General features: G+C 38.4%; 1 protein-coding gene across 1 annotated transcript in view; it reads left to right on the top strand.

The window, feature by feature from the left end:
- Positions 1-16,609, top strand: part of NIBAN1 (niban apoptosis regulator 1) — a 154,984-nt gene that overhangs the window by 50,475 nt on the left and 87,900 nt on the right. Inside the window, exon 2 of the mRNA XM_035010656.1 lies at positions 14,465-14,595. Within this exon, the coding sequence (XP_034866547.1) occupies positions 14,465-14,595 (131 nt within the window). The remainder of the gene's footprint in view (positions 1-14,464; positions 14,596-16,609) is intronic.

Below are 16,609 nucleotides of genomic sequence, written 5' to 3'. Positions count from 1 at the left end.
CTCCAGGATCATGACCTGAGCCGAAGGCAGTCGCTTAACCAACTGAGCCACCCAGGCACCCGACTTTTTTTTTTTAAAGATTTATTTGAGAGAGAGAGAGAGAGAGAGAGAGCACAAGCAGGGGGGAGGGGCAGAGGGAGAGGGAGAGGGAGAAGCAGGCTCCCCACTGAGGAAGCCCGATGCGGGACTCGATCCAGGACCCCAAGATCACGACCTGAGCTAAAGGCAGACACTTAACTTCTTGAGCCACCCAGGTGCCCTAGAAGGAAGACTTTTGATAAAATATACAGAATTCAAGCTGAATCACACTAGTTTAATGACTCCTTAATGAAACACAAATCTTGATTTTTTTTATTTTTATAATGGACTAATTATAGTTGGGGGCAAAAATGGCAAACAAAATCAGTATACTCTATCAATATATTTTCCAGATCTGTTGACTACAAACCTAAAACCTTTTTCTAAACTGAAATGACCCATCTGATTTAATTCCCACATAGTTTCAAAATGTGCCTTCCTGTGGGGACTTAATAAACTCTAGAATGTCAATTGTGTGTGAAGTGTGAATGAGGAGTTTTAAACTTTGTTGCAGAAGATATGATTGAGTACATGGAAAATCCAAGATAATTTAAAGATAAATTAATTTACAGAGTTTTGGTTTTTTTTAAGTTTTGGGGCGTAAGACAAACATACAAAAGTTAAGAGCTAGTAATAAGCAATTAGAAAATGGACAAGAAAAAAGATGCCATTCTTAAGAGCAAGACAAATTCATATGAAATTGGGATTTAGGAATAAATCTAACAAATATGTGCAAAAATCTTCATGAATAAAAATGACAAAATGTTATTAAAGAGCATTAAAGAAGACTTGAATGAATGAAGAGAGAGGCCATGCTAATGAACGAGAACAGGGCTGCTGTCTACAATTGTTCAGGATACTCATAGCATAAGGCTTCTAACTAAGGAGGGGCAAACAGAGGCTAAAATGCGGCCTGTGCTGCATTTTCCACTATTGTGAGGCTGGCTGCATCTGGGCTGAGGAAGAGTAGCTTTTCCTAGTTTGCACATAAGTTCCGTATGGGCTAGCAGCAATCTTAGATGGAAAGAATATATCATAAAGCTATAAGCCTCATGCTAATCACAAATTCACTGTTTTTCCAATCAAAATCCTGACACTGTTTTCCTATGGGACTTGACATAATTCAGCCTAGGTTCATATGGGAGAGCATTGGCTAGAGATATCTAAGACAATTTGAAGAAGAACCAAGTGAGAAGAGTTTATAGTCTTGAGATCAGAAATTCTTGTAACACTATAATAATCAAGACAATATAGTACTAAGAGCACAGGGGTAGACAATAGGCCAATGGAATAGACTAGAGAGCTCAAAAGCAACTCATTCAAATATGGAAACTTGGAATATATCAGAAATGGGCACATGTTGGGAGAAACGTGGACTATGCAATAAATAGCATTGAAATAATTATCTGTATGGTAAAGTATGGATTTCTAAATCATAATCTACACAACAGATTAATCCAGTTTGTAAAAAGCCTTATGCTAAAGTCCTTTTATTTTTATTTTATTTCTTTTAGAGAGAGAGAAAGCAGGTGGGGAGGGGCAGAGAGAGAGGGAGAGGGAGAGAGAGAATCTTAGAATCTTAAGCAGGCTCTACACTCAGCGTGGAGCCTGACAAGAGGCTTGATCTCACGACCCTGAGATCAAGACTTGAGCTGAAATTAAGTCAGAAGTTTAACTGACTGAGCCACCCAGGTGCCCCCTAAAGTCATTTTAAAAGAAAATGTGGGAGAACATCCTTATAAAGAAAATAGTAAGGAAGGATTTCCTAAACCAGGCATTAAAAACAAAAACCAGAGAGAATAGGATAGTTACATCTGATTCCATTAAACTTTAAAACTGTTGTTCAACACTGTAATCCAAGGGAAAAGACAAGCCACAGATTGGGAAAATACAAGTGAAATGTTTATATCTGAGGATTCATACCTAAAATTGACAAATAATGCCTACCTGTCAGTAAGAAGGAGACATATGGGGAGAGGATATGAATTCACAAAATAAGAAACCTGAATGGCCAATAAATATGTGGAAAGATGCTCAAATCACTAATAATCTGATAAATGTAAATTAAGGCACCATTTTTCACTCATCAACATAGACGAAAATGTGTAAGTAGGACAATTCCTAGAGTTTCTAAGGATGTGGGAGGAAGGAAACTCTCATACTCTGCCGGTGGGATGTGAATGACACAGCTCCTTGGGCGAGAAATTTGGTAATGTCAAGTGCAGATGAAGATGTTCACACTTTGCCCCAGTATTCTAGACACACACTCTGGAGAAACTCTCCCATCTCTGCACCATATATGTTCACATCAGCCTTGATTATAAGAGCAAAAAGAGAGGAAACAAGTGAGAGGCCCATCAACAAGGAGATAAATAAATTGTAGTATGTGTTAGAAGTATGGATACCAGTTAAAACGAATAAACTGGAAATAAATATCATATATATACATGATATATGAGATCTATCTATCTGCCATAAGCAAGCTGCAGAATGACAGGTGGAATTAAGTTAGAAAATGTGCATATCAATGCTATTGGTTATATATGAATACATACATATGTTGGAAGAATCCAAAATGACTTACAGGAATAAATACCACTTTGAGTATAGTGGTGCCTAGTAATGTTGTGGGACAGGGTCGAGGGGGCTACAAATGTAGCTGTAGTGTTTTGTTTAAAAAATTTTTGAGCAAATATGGCATAATGTAAAGACTTGTTTAGTTCAACAGTGGGAATATATGTTATGCACCTTACCATTCCATGTGTCTGAAACAGTTCATTATTAAAGAAAACACAGACATAGACAAAACCCTTGTTATTAGTGGTATATCATTCAATACATCTCATCTCTTGACTCATACAAAGTAGGATACAGAGAAGAGAGCAGAAAAACTTTGTTGAAGACATTGCAAATATCATGTGGATAATGGGCCTGGTCCATAGAAGTTCCTTTTAACCTTGATTTGGTACAAAACACATTCTTAATCAGTAAATAAGAAAATCTACTTAATTAGTGAATTTCCCAGGGAGCCTTATGATATTAGCCAGTAAAGACTGTAGCTTTAATTGAGACAGGGATGCCACTTAATTGGAACACCTGAATAAGGTTAAGGGGTACTCAGATAAGGTCAGCTTGCTTCCCCTGTGCCCAGAGCTTTGCTGGGTCTCTGCCTTCTTGCTGGCAACTTCTGCCCATTAGGATGAAGCTGAGCCAAATGTTTTTACTGTCCTTCATAAATCACTTAATGGAATGTTTTAAATACAGATTCCATGAATTTCAGAATGTGTTCTGAAAGACATTGGCATGCTGGTTCTACTGATAAATTTAGAATTCATTACATTGAAGCACTAGACATTTGCATTGCTTTTAATTTGTTACTGACCCAACTGCTTAATATGTATAGATTAAATCAAATAAATTGATAATTGTGTTGGGACTCAATAATGAATTTTAATTGGTTATATCTGTATTGTCAGGATTCTCCAGAGAAACAGAACCAATAGGAGAAAGAGAGAGAGAGAGATTTTTTAAAATAAGGAATTGGATAAATAAAATTAAAAAAGTAAAATAAAATAAAATAAAAACAAAATAAGGAATTGGCTTATGCAATTATGGAGGCTGACAAGTCCCAAGATCTGAGGTCAGCAAGCTGGAGACCCAGAAGAGCTGATGGCATAGTTCCACTCTGAAAGTCAGCAGGCTAGAGACCCAGGAAGAGCCAATGTTTCAGTTCAAGTCAAAAGACTAGAAAAGACCAATGTCCCAGCTCAAGGAAGTCGGGAAGAAGGAAATTCCCTCTTACTCAACCTTTTTGTTTTATTCAGGCCTTCAACTGATTGGATGAGGCCTACCCACACTGGGGAGGTCAATCTTCATTATTCAATTTACGTATTCAAATACTAACCTCATCCAGAAACACCCTCACTGATGCATTCAGAATGTCCGGGCACCCCATAGCCCAGTAAAGTTGACATGTAAAATTGACCATAACAACATCTTTTTACCCAAATTTAAGATCGTTTCACAAGACTTCTTGACAATACAGTTTTTACTTATGTTCCTCCATTAATAAAAAAAGAAGTGCTTGAATTCTTCCATAAAAATTAATGTAGTATTCATAGAGAGGAAACTCTGCTAAAAACACTGTCATTGATTTTTAAAAATGTTTTCATAGATGTTCTATTACTAACTAGTTTTATGACCATGGGCTAGTTGATTTCTTGATCTGAACATAGGAGGACATGGAATTTATTATTATGATCCCATTCAGCTCTAGAGGTCTGTAACTTTGATCTTTTCATCAATATATGGAAGTTGCAGTGTGATTGGCATTGGCATGTCTGTGCTACCATCCAAATGAACTCAAGTTGCTTTCTTAGGGTTATTATGGAAGGCAGTCCCGGTTACTTATAGCTCTCCTTCATATTTAATTTCCTTGGTGCATATAATGACTAGTTTAGAGTAAATGAATCTCACCTGTGAGGCTCAGACTCGAAGCAAAGCCAAACTTATGAGGTTTCAGCACACTTATTAAGTACTGTGTGAACTTACTTTATAGAAGAGCAATTTCCATAGAAAAAAATGGTGGTTCCATAGAGCTTGATACTATCTAAACAGCAGTATTAGAAGGTTTGGTGGGTCTTTTTCTGGCTCCTTTTTTAGAGTACTGCATATAACAGCTTTGAATAATTTTTCACTAATGTACATTACTCAAGAATATTTTAATCTATGGGCAGCTGGGTGGCTCAGTGCATTAAGCGTCTGCTTTTGGCTCAGGTCATGATCCCAGAGCATCGGGCTCAGTGCTCAGTAGGGAGTCTGCTTATCCCTCTGCCTTTCCCCTCACTCATGCTCTTGCTCTCTCAAAAATAAACAAATAAGTAAAATCTTAGAAAAAGAATATTTTAATTTAGTGATTAACTGTTCTACTGACTGGCAACCATTAGACTGTCAAAAACCCAAAATAGTACTATGTGATGAGCTGTATTTTAGACTCTGCTAGATTCAACTTTATTATTGGAGATATTTGGGTTGTTATCAGAAAACTGTATTCTGAGGACACAGTGCCTGACCGAATCAAGTGGACAGGAATTAGAACCATTTTGGCAGTTCTTAAATTCTTGTAAGGGTAAGTTAGAGCATGCTAAAATAATTTTCACTAATGAGTACTTTATCTAGCCTTGTAAATAGTTTCAAAAAGTTAGCTGGCCTACAGAAATGTTGACTAGTTTATGAAGTTCTTCTGGACCCTCCCAAGCCTAACATTATCATCTTTCATTTTCCTAGCCAAGTCATTCCTACTTATTGTTACCCATATCCCCAGGCTAACAAAACAAAGCATATCTGGGCTCCAAACACAGTTCTCTAAAAATGCACTTTTTCTTTTTTTTACACCAATAGCATAGATTCTTGAGAGAGAAGTACAACTGTAATAGCAAGCATTTCAAACAAATACACTTCTGTGTGGGGAAAAGAAAAGTAGAATGAGGAAAAAAGAAGGAATATCATTAGGAAAATAAAAGAAAAACCTGAAAAAGACACCAGGACCTATTGTGTTGGAAGGGAAATCACTTAGTAAAATTCCTAGGCTTGTTGCCTGGTTTATTTTAAGTCTAGCCTGACTTCTTTTATGTACGTATTGTGTTCATTTACATGGTTGCAATCTGAAAGCAAAGAGTATTTTCAGGATTCTGGAATAATCTGAGAGCCTCTGATAAAATATGCACAGAAAATTTTAATAACTATAGTTAGACTCTAAAACAGCAAAGGAAACCTCATTATTTCTTTCTTTCTTTCTGAATTTCAGTTATATATTTTCTTCAAAACCGAAAAAGTTTGTCTAATGGGCAGCCATGATTCCTTCTGAATGCATAGTTCTTGTGATGCTTTCTGAAAAAGTAGCTGTGTCAGATTGGTTTAATTTTCTCTTTCACACGCTTTCCTCTCGTTTTTATGAAGAAAAAGACAGCCAATCTGCAGCTTCCTTTGGGGACATTAGACAGCTTAGAGAAGTGGCAAAATAAACAGGATTTATTCTCATCAGATGTGTCATGGGAAAATTGGAGGCATGCTGTGAGGTAATGGCAAAATAATCTTGAAAATTTCCAAGCACTTTTTCCAAATGAAATGGAAGAAATTTAAAGTTAGCTTCCGCCTAATTATGGCTAAAGAAAAATGTGTACATAAAAATATGGGCATATATATATCTTCCAACAATACTATTATAGTTTCTTCCTCTAAAAAAAGAGGAGGGCAGACTTAAGATCTTACAGTTCTATAAAGCTGATCTCTGGAATAGCTGACAACAGGGGTTTTTAATTTTTCCATAGAATAAGGTAATGGGAATTGCAACATATAATATGGTAGAGTTTTTTTCCCTTAGTGTCTCCTTCATTTCTCTTCTATTAACCTGTGAAGGTATTTTCTACTAAATGCCTAGTGCAGGTGAACACCTTAATTTATTTCAGTGCTATGGTCAAATGTAGAAAACATTGTTTTTGTTTCTGGTGTTAACCTTAAAACCACCCTTTATTCTACCAGCAAAAGATGGGTTTATTCAGGAATAACAGAGAATTACAACCTGGGACAAGCAAGCTACAGCAAAACCATAAGCAAATCCACAGGGAACAAAGGAGAGGAATGCTCTTTTACAGAGGAAAAGGGAAAACAGTTGGGAAGACTGTTATAAACAAAAAGTCCATTGGAGTAAACTGGGAGTTCAAAGTATAGTGGTTTTTCATTGGCTGAGTTGTGACTTTCCCTCATTGGCTGGGCTATTGCAAGGGCAGGAAAGCCTTTCTTCCTCCTGCTGGGAGAGTGACGGGCTATTCACCAACAACCAAGGTCCATCACTTCCTGTTGGATTTATAATTGAGGAAGAATGGTAGGGCATGAGAGCTCCCCCTGTGGAATGTCCTGACTCCATTTCAGTTAGGTTTTCATTTATGATTTTTCACACTGTTCACCCACTGGAGTTGGTGTCTGGCCCCTTATGGAGCATCTGCAAGTACATGGGGATTCACTGAATGTCCTTAACAGGCCAGGCTTTGTGGCCATGGTAAAGATACGAGGCCTGCTTTTAGAACAGGGATTGCAAAAGATTGAAGGTCTTTAACAGTCCAAGGACAAGTTATATTGCAAGCCCAACTCAGAGTTTCGGATCTCTGTGAGTGTGCATTTTGGAAACGAGGAAACCGTTCTTTGTTTATCCCTAAGCCTGTCTGTTTTCTATCCAGATACTTTCTCAATCTAGAGAGGGTCCTGGCATGCCTTTGAAATATTTAATATAAGCTCTTGTGAGTGTTTGTTTTGTTTCTCTTCTGTGGATTAATGTCTGAAGTAAATCACAGAGAACATAAGTGGTTTATACGTCTCTCGTTTTTAGGACAAAGTAGAGTTTCTGCCAGGTAAGCTTCACGGAGTTGATGGGATTAAGGCTCCCCTTGAAGAATTTTTGACTTTTCCTATAGAATCTGTTCAAAAACTTATCACTCAAGCACCAATAATAAATGTGCTTAAACACACACACACACACACACACACTGTTTAGTTCAATTATGGAGAATCCAATTTATCCCCATTCTCTAAGGCATTTACTAGAAAAGAGAGTCCTTGGGCATTATTCTGTGTAATTAGATTTTTGCACCTTTGTATTGTGAATTGGGATTTCTGAATTTTCCACCCTAATGTGCAAAGTGATGATGCTCAGAAGCCTGAGACTAAAGCTGATGTTGTAATTCATCAGGACTTTTAAACTTTTATAATTTGAGAAACTCTGGGGAAAATAAACAATAGTGGATATTATACTCTATTTTATAAATATTAAATATTTTATTTTTTAGAGCTACTTCTCTTGTTCCTCCAAATTAATCTTTACCAGAAACCTCAACAGTTTTTAAGAAAATGTGTCAAAGGCTTACTTAATCCTCTTCTCATGTGTGGATTTGGATCAGTTTTGGGGAAATAGCCACTTTGTTAAAATAAATCCATTTTTTAAAAAATTTTGTATTTGGGGCACCTGGGTGGCTCAGTCAGTCAAGCATCTGCCTCCCGCTCAGTTCATGATCATGAAGTCCTGGGATCAAGCCCTGTGTCGGGCTCCCTGCTCAGTGGGGAGTTTGCTTCTCCCTCTCCCTCTGCCTCCCACCCCCACTTGTTCTCTCTCTCTCTCTCACAAATAAATCTTTAAAAAAATTTTTTTGTATTTTTCTTATTCATAGTAACAATAAAAATGCAACATTTGAAAATAGTGATTTTGGGGGGTAATATAGGAAAAAACAATGATGAAATGTTATATAAATAAAACTGGATACAAAATATAATATTCTCAACTATTTAAAAATTATAAAAAAGTTTAGAAGGAAATATAACAAAAATGTTTGGATTTTTTATATCTTTCTATACTTATGAGGTATTTTTCTAAAAGTATTTGAAGAGGGAGGAATCTGTGTATTTCAGAGAAGACTTTAGAATATATTATAGTTATATTGACACTACGAATGATGGGAAAACTAGGAATAATCCACTATAAACAGTATCTTTCAAGAAAGAAAACTAATGATAAAGACTAGATTGGAGTTGAATTACTACAGAACTGGAAGGTTAACAGAGAAACTTCTAGGATAAAAAAATACCCAAATCTTTTAGGTTTTTCAGACTTCATGTAAGTTTTACCGCATGTAAGACTTCATATACTTCCCATGATTGCACATTGGTCAAGAAAAACAAATAAACTAAGGAAGGCTTTTGTTTGTAAATAATTCCCCACATATAATTTCATGGACAAAATTCATATAAAAGCTTAAAAGGAATTAATCAGTAAGTCTGATTTTTTAAAAAACAAATGAGTTGAGCTTTGAGAGTGTATATTTTTATTTTTATTTTTATTTATTTATTTATATATTTTTAAAAGATTTTATTTATTTATTCATGAGAGACAGAGAGAGAGAGAGGCAGAGGGAGAAGCAGGCTCCCAAGGAGCAGAGAGCCTGATGCGGGACTCGATCCCAGGACCCTGGGATCATGACCTGAGCCGAAGGCAGACGCTTAACCATCTGAGCCACCCAGGCGCCCTGAGAGTGTATATTTTTAATAATAAATAGTTGAGGGGCGCCTGGGTGGCTCAGTCAGTTAAGCATCTGACTCTTGGTTTTTGGCTCAGGTCATGATCTCATGGGTCGTGGGGTTGTGAGATCAAGGCGAGTATAATTGGGCTCTGTGCTCATGGAGAGTCTTCTTGAAAATTCTCTCCTTCTGCCCCTCCCCCCCACTCGCTCACACACTCTCTCTCTTTCTAAAAAAAAATTAAAAAATAAATAAATCTCAAAAAAAATATTCGAGCTGAGAACCGTGCGTTTCTCCTTTCTGGGGACATTGGCATGGGTTTCAAGATTATGATGCATTGTACTTGGCTTTACTCTTAAATATTTACTCAGCTGTTCTTTCATTCATTCAACAAATATTTGCCGAGTACATAAATACAGTATACCCTTGGAGAAGAGATAAGGTATATTTAAACAGCTGTAGCAAAGTGGACCACGGTTTTGGAAGAACACAAAAGAAGGTGAGATTGTTGGGGAGAACCAACTTCTTTTTCGGATGGAATCACCATCTGGGCTTGAAGGATCTTAAAGTGGCTGGCAGGGCATTTATGGGGAGAAAGGAGGGGTGAAGGCATGAGCATGTACAGGGGGCAAGGAGATTTAGTTTGAGTAGGAGAGGTAGGAAATCAGGACAATCAGGGCCAGATCACAGGGCCTTTGGCACTGGGTTAAGTGGTTACTACTCTGGGCAATGGGGAAACTGTTGAAGGTTTTTATGAAGGTAGTGACATGATCTTGTAGCAACCTGTCAAATGAAACTTGTCAGGCCAGGAACCAGAGGACTGTAGCTCCATGACCATGAGGTTTTCAAGAGTTCCCTGGGAGCATTAAGGGCAAGACCTGGTTCTCACGGACGATTCACCACTCTAACATCTGGGCCTTGGTAACTTGTGCTCCTTTCTGGTGAGTGAGGCCATAGTGGCCAGCTTGGGCTCAGCCTCTCATGTTCTGCTCCATCAGCCCTGGACTCACTCTGGCCAATCCCCAGGACCTGCCTCTGCCATACTGACCAAGCTTTGGCTTATTTCCCATGGCCCCCCCAGGATCTGTGTATCGGCACTGGCATTTCCCACCTCCCGCTCTGGTTTTGACTTTTTTTGTTCCTCTTTCAGAGCTGAGAGCTAGAACTTTTGTTGTTGTTTGTTTATGTCCCCGCTGTGATACTGAGGGCAGATTAAGAGACTTTTACAGTGTTGAAGGTGTGCTAGTTGGGATGGGGCCAAGGGGATGGGTCAAGAAATATTGTAGGAAGAGAAGGGACAAGATCTGATGATTGCTAATGATTGAATATGAGCACAAAGGAGAAGGAATCAAAGGACAGTGCTGAGTTTTTCAGGCTGTACGAATTTAAACAGCTTTAAGGGGGCCAGACGATACTTTTCTGACTTTTACAAAATCAAACTGAACCTAAATGTCATAGACAGAGCTGTTGAAGAGTGTTCTTTCAGCTTTGGTACTGATTAGCCCGAAGCGTGTTATGAGTAGCTTGGTTGAGTTAGTTGTACCAACACAATGCCCTGCGCAGGCTGCAATTATTGAGTAGGATTGGAAGAAATATACCTGTGCAGAAAATGTGGAAGAAGCCTTCATTGGTTCTAGTCTTTCTATTATTGATTAGCCTCTTTTTAGTGAAAATAAGTGTTTTACAATTTAGGAAAAGGAATGTGATACTAAATTGCAGCAGGGGTTGCGGGGGCGGGGGGAGGATGAAGGCAGTTCAATACTCAAGAATCTTGAAAACTGGAAAACAAGCTGCTTTTGGCTGAGGTTATTTTATGTGGTGTCTGTGGGCTGATCCACTTATTGGAATATTTTCATAGTGGAATATTAAATACTAGTAATAATAGTCAAGATTTATTGAGCAACTAGTGTCAGGCACTACTCTAGGCACTTTTTTACCTACAGAATATCTCACTTAATCCTCACAAAACCGGTGAAAATGGGCAATTTACCCATTTTACATGAGAAAATTGAGGCTCAGGGAGAGAGAGGCTCAATGTAACACAGTAACTAATTCATGCTTTTCACTATGGTTCATTAATACCAATGTTTTATTTAGTTGGTTTTCATTTAGAGATGTACTGAGGGTCCTGTATGTGCTGATAAGTGTTCCTGAAACGTCTGTGAAAATGTCGGTTATGTTTGTTTAGAACCTGCAATGAGTGGGATGGCTGTTCGGTGTGCAGCTGGGCAGGATGGCCCCAGCTGAAGAGTTACACAAGACACCCTGCTTTTTTTTTTTTTTTTTAAGATTTTATTTATTTATTTGAGAGAGAATGAGAGAGAGCACATGAGAGGGGGGAGGGTCAGAGGGAGAAGCAGACTCCCTGCTGAGCAGGGAGCCCGATGCGGGACTCGATCCAGGGACTCCAGGATCATGACCTGAGCCGAAGGCAGTCGCTTAACCAACTGAGCCACCCAGGCGCCCAAGACAGCCTGCTTTTATCTTCTCCCTGATTCCTTAGTTCAGCTTCAGGACCTTCCCCTGGTGGTTGGCTTGGGTGCTCATCACCATTATCATCATTGATTTAATTACTATTGATTATTGAGCACTTTCTATGTGCCAGCTACTGTGCTGAGCAGTTTACTGCATTATTTCATGAATAACTACAATAACACTATGAGAATGCTCCTCTTGTCTTCATTTTATATGAGGGGAATTAACTTGCATAAGGTCCCACTGCTGGTAAGTAGCAGAGATGGCATTCAAACCCAAGTCTTTCTGACTCCAGAGTCCATCTTCCTAACCAAAGTGTATTTTGCCCCAACACCAGGCTTTTCTCTAAATGTCAAGATCTGTACTTCGGTGTTCCTATATTTGGGTTTAGATAGGCTTAATCTAAAATCTAGATACCCAGGGACGCCTGGGTGGCTCAGTCGGTTAAGCGTCTGCCTTTGGCTCAGGTCATGATCCCAGGGTCCTGGGATCGAGTCCTGCATCGGGCTCCCTGCTCCGTGGGGAGCCTGCTTCTCCCTCTGTCTCTGCCTCTCTGTCTCTCATGAATAAATAAATAAAATCTTAAAAAATAATAATAATAAAATCTAGATACCTTTTGAGAATCCCTTTAGGTTCTTTTCCCCCTAGAACTTCTGATATTGTTAGCTGTTTCATTCACATTTTGAACCAGTCATTAGGTTAATTACCAAAGGAAGCTTCAATCCCTTTTTTATAAATGCTGCCTGGTGGAAGATGCGTTGATACTCAAATCACAGAAGCATTTTTCTCATACACTGGAAGGGAGTGGTGGCATCGTAACACCTCTGTAGAAACAAGGCATCCTTGGGTGAGGCTTTGTGATGTGGCAGGAAATCAAGTTTCAAAGCTTTGTAGAGCTCATCATGAAATGGCATCCACCTTCTTTCATTTAAATCCAAATGCTTGCAGGAGTGCAAAAATTAGTATCATAAATTAGCAGGCTGCTCTTCTGTTAGACAAAATAGTGGTCACTTGGTCCCAAAGGGCAAATTTTGTTAATTGCTTATATGTTTTGGTGATGTGAGACTCATTCTTATTGTGGGAATTCTTAAAGATATCCTACTCCTATGTAAGAAAATTATAGACAAGGATCTAGAATTTTATTTCTTATGTATTATATAAAAGCTAATAAAATATTAACCAATTAGATAATTATAAAGCCTGAGTATATTAAAGTATTATGCAAATACTGATTAATAGTCATACCATGGACTCACAGAGCAAGCAAAAGCATGCCTGATTCAAATTATAGGAGCTTTTATTTGCATTTCTACAGAACCTATTATTAATGGGTCTCAAAGCACCTTTCAAGTAATAGTTATTAAAGCCCATAAATATGACCCCAAAATGTCATTTTATTGAGGGAATAAGCAAGAATTCCCTTTTACCTCATACATAGTATGGGATTTAAATGCCTGAGCTAAAGTGGGATTCTTCATATAAAGGGATTACTCATACACTACGGGTCTTTGACTGCTATGAATTCAAGGTTCTCATATTGAATATCTCAATCTATGGAGTTAGAACTCTTCACAAATTTATTTTTGAAATTTTACATGCATAATAGCTCTAAACAAATCTTGCTGGTATATTTTAATATTTCTCTGTGACTATATCAAATTTGAAAACAAAAATTATGCCAAGGTCACATGAAAGTATTTAAAAATATTTTGGAATATCATATCAGGTTTATTTTTTCTCAAGATAATATCTTATTCCAAGGACTAACAGTTTGTAAGCACAATCAGTGGGACCTGTGTTTATTTCTCTACTTTGTAGCAAGTCCTTGAAAGGTTGTGAGGATTTCTAATCTGTCTCAGAATATTCCTTTGCCCTTCCTCCCCAATTTCTTTTTCTCCTTTCCCTCTTTTGCAACTTCCCTACGCTCTAAAGCTAAGCACAGGTTGGAAAAGCTCAAGAATATTCCTAGTGCCTGACTCTCCCTCTTCTTCCATCTTGAGTCCTCCAACTGCCCCCTTCCCCACCGTGATTGATCCTAAGCTTTATTTTCTTTTGGTGCTGAGAGATCATAATGCAGTTGCTGGTCACTATTGGAAGGCAGCTATACTCATGTTTATACTTCAGTGTCATATAGTTTCCAAGAAAAGTATGGACTAGTGAGCACCTTCCTTTATAGTTAGGGACACTGGAGCCCGGAGAGAATGAAGGACTTGACTGAGGTCATCCAGCTGGTTTCTGTCTCCCTGGAATTGGGACCACAGCTCAGGTCTCTAGACTCTTAAACCAAAGCTTTTCCCTCTACCTCATAGTAATTGTATAAGGCTTTGAGTCACACAAAAAATTTACCCAGAAACACAGGGGGCAGAACTAGAAGAAATAGTTCGTTGATTTTATCCAGGGCTGTGGGTCAGCAAGATGAGGTGGAGTCTCAGGGCTCTTAAGAAAAACAGAATATTGTGTGTGTGGAATTGAAATGGTGGACCCTGGGATTATTGTGTAAGAGTTGGGTGACTGGAGGTAGAGGGGGATGAAGAGCAAGTTGAAGTGGAGAATCGGGTAAGGTAGAGTGGTAGTTGTAGAAAGATTTAGAAGGATGGCTGAGCTTATGGCCTTGGCAATATGAAAATTTCTATCGGTTACTGGATGGATGGTCCTTAGGGATAGCAGAGTCTCTCAGGATGATGTCAGGGAGAGGGAGAGATAAAGGCACCTATGGCATGTTACAAAGTTCTCAGAGAATGTGAACTCATAACAAATCCCTGGGAAACAGTGGTCTTAGAGGGGTAGATATGTGTCTATTCTGTAAGAGATGCTGCATTTCTAATTTCTAACTTTCATATTTTTCTAGGGAAAACTGAGGCTACTATCAAAAACTTCAGTCCCTACTACAGTCGCCAGTACGCCGTGGCTTTCTGCAATCATGTACGCAGTGAAGTAGAACAGCAAAGAGATTTAACATCACAGTTTTTGAAGACCAAGGTAACCTATGGGCATTTGGTTGACAGTTTCTCCCACTGAAGAATGCTTTATAACTCATCATATTTCTGAAATAAACAGTAATTTAAATGGCAGTTTAAAAAAATCTGTTCTCAAATCATTTCATGTTCAAAAAACTCTATCTGCCTAGAAGTTAGAGTGTATGGTTTCTTGTTGATGGTGTAATCCATATAGAAAGAAAACTAGTATGATCCAATTTTATTGTTTTTCCCACATGATGCTTTAATATCAGGAAATTTGACTTGCTGTAGTGAAGTTCAGTTTTAAAAAAGTCATACTTTTAGTGCCTCATATTATGGGCATTTTTGTTTTGGTCATTGATCAAATATGATTTTTTTCTTCGAATCCCCTTATTCTTTCTCCTTTGCTCCATGATAATAATTACCCACAACCTCAACACGTATTCATTCATTGACACCTACTATGTGTCAGGCCCTATTCCAAGAATTGGGGATCAAGACAAATTCTCTGCTTTCCTGTATATATTTAAAATTAGGAGGCAGTAAACAAATAAAGAAATATCAGGTGATATCAGGTCATAATAAATGCTCAAAGAAAAATAAAGCAGGAGCCTTATTTTAGAGAAAATGATCAGAGAAGCCCTCTGTGAAGATGAAATGTGAGTGGGAACTGGAGTGAAGTAAGAGTAGGCTGTGCGAATATCTGCAGGATATGGAACAGTAAGTACAAAGGCCCTACAGCAGTCATAAGCACATCAGGAAGGCTATGTGCTAAGAGCAGCGCGAGCAAGGGAGAAAGGATGATAGGAGAAAGGATGATAAATGACTACAGAGTGAAAGGGAAGGACCAGACCATAGAGGAGCTGTAGACTGTGATAAGGGTCTTTATTTGTAAATATGAAGAGAAGTTATTGGAGGATATCAAATACAGAGTAACTTGGAATTTTCAGCGATCTCTCTGGCCTCTCTATAGTGAATAGACCATGATGAGGGATAAGAGGGGAACTTGGAGACGGGTGAGGAAAACACGGTAGCAGTGCAAGAGAAGAAGGGTGAAGGCAAGTTGGATGAGGTGGTGATGGTAGCAGTTGTGAGGAAAGGTCCAAGTCAAAATGGACTTGAGATAGAGCTGATGGAACTTGCTGATGCATTGGATAGGACATTATAGAAGAGAGAAAGTCAGGGATGACTACTTGGTTTTTAGCCTGTGCAAATAAGTACATGGAGTTGTCTTTTACTCAGAAGGAAGGGTCCGAGGTGGATGGGAATCACATGTTCCCTTTTGGCCTTGTAAGTTTGAGATGCTTATTTGACATACACCTGTGGAAATAGTGAATAGGTAATTAGTTGACATTTGGAGACCAGGAAAAGAAGGATCCAGCGAGATGGATTGATAAGAAATAGCCTTGCAGGAGGAGAAAATCAGGAAAGAGGAATGTGCCAGAAGGCAAATAAAGAAGGGCTTACAAGAAGGAGGGAATGATAAATGGGTCAGATACTGCTTAGAATTTAAGTCGACCAATAGATTTACAGCATGGGTGTGTAGGGATAACTGAGTGTCATTCCCATAGAAGAATGATTCTCACAATGTAGGGAGCTTGTTAAAAATGCAGTTTAGCTCACACCTCCAGAGATTCTGATATAGTAAGTCTAGGGTAAGGCCACATTTTTAACAAGTGTATCAGTTGATTTGAGTGGCCCAGGTTAAAAAAAAATGCTGCACATAGAACTACAAAGTTCAGCCTATACATGGGTTCAGTCTCATTTAAAGAGAAGAGTGAGATCCTCTCTTACCTGTTAATGAGGCAAGATAGGAAACGGCCTCTTTTATCTGTCAGAACAGAATAAATTCAGAAGGCAATTTAGTTCATCCCTTAGCCAAATCTTAAAAAGATTAGCGTATCTGTCTTCTCCGTATGCTTCATGTAAATTTAGCTTGAAGGTGGAGGGATACGTTTCTAAAAGCACTTTGATTTTTTTTAATAAAGGGAAAAGAGATATAAATTCAGTGACACATGAAAGACAGGAGGCCCATT

The sequence above is a fragment of the Mirounga leonina genome, unplaced genomic scaffold (genome assembly GCF_011800145.1).
Source record: "Mirounga leonina isolate KUSES-001 unplaced genomic scaffold, KU_Mleo_1.0 Mir_154, whole genome shotgun sequence".
NCBI classification, from domain to species: Eukaryota; Metazoa; Chordata; class Mammalia; order Carnivora; family Phocidae; genus Mirounga; species Mirounga leonina.
This window is presented reverse-complemented; position numbering and strand designations above follow the sequence as displayed.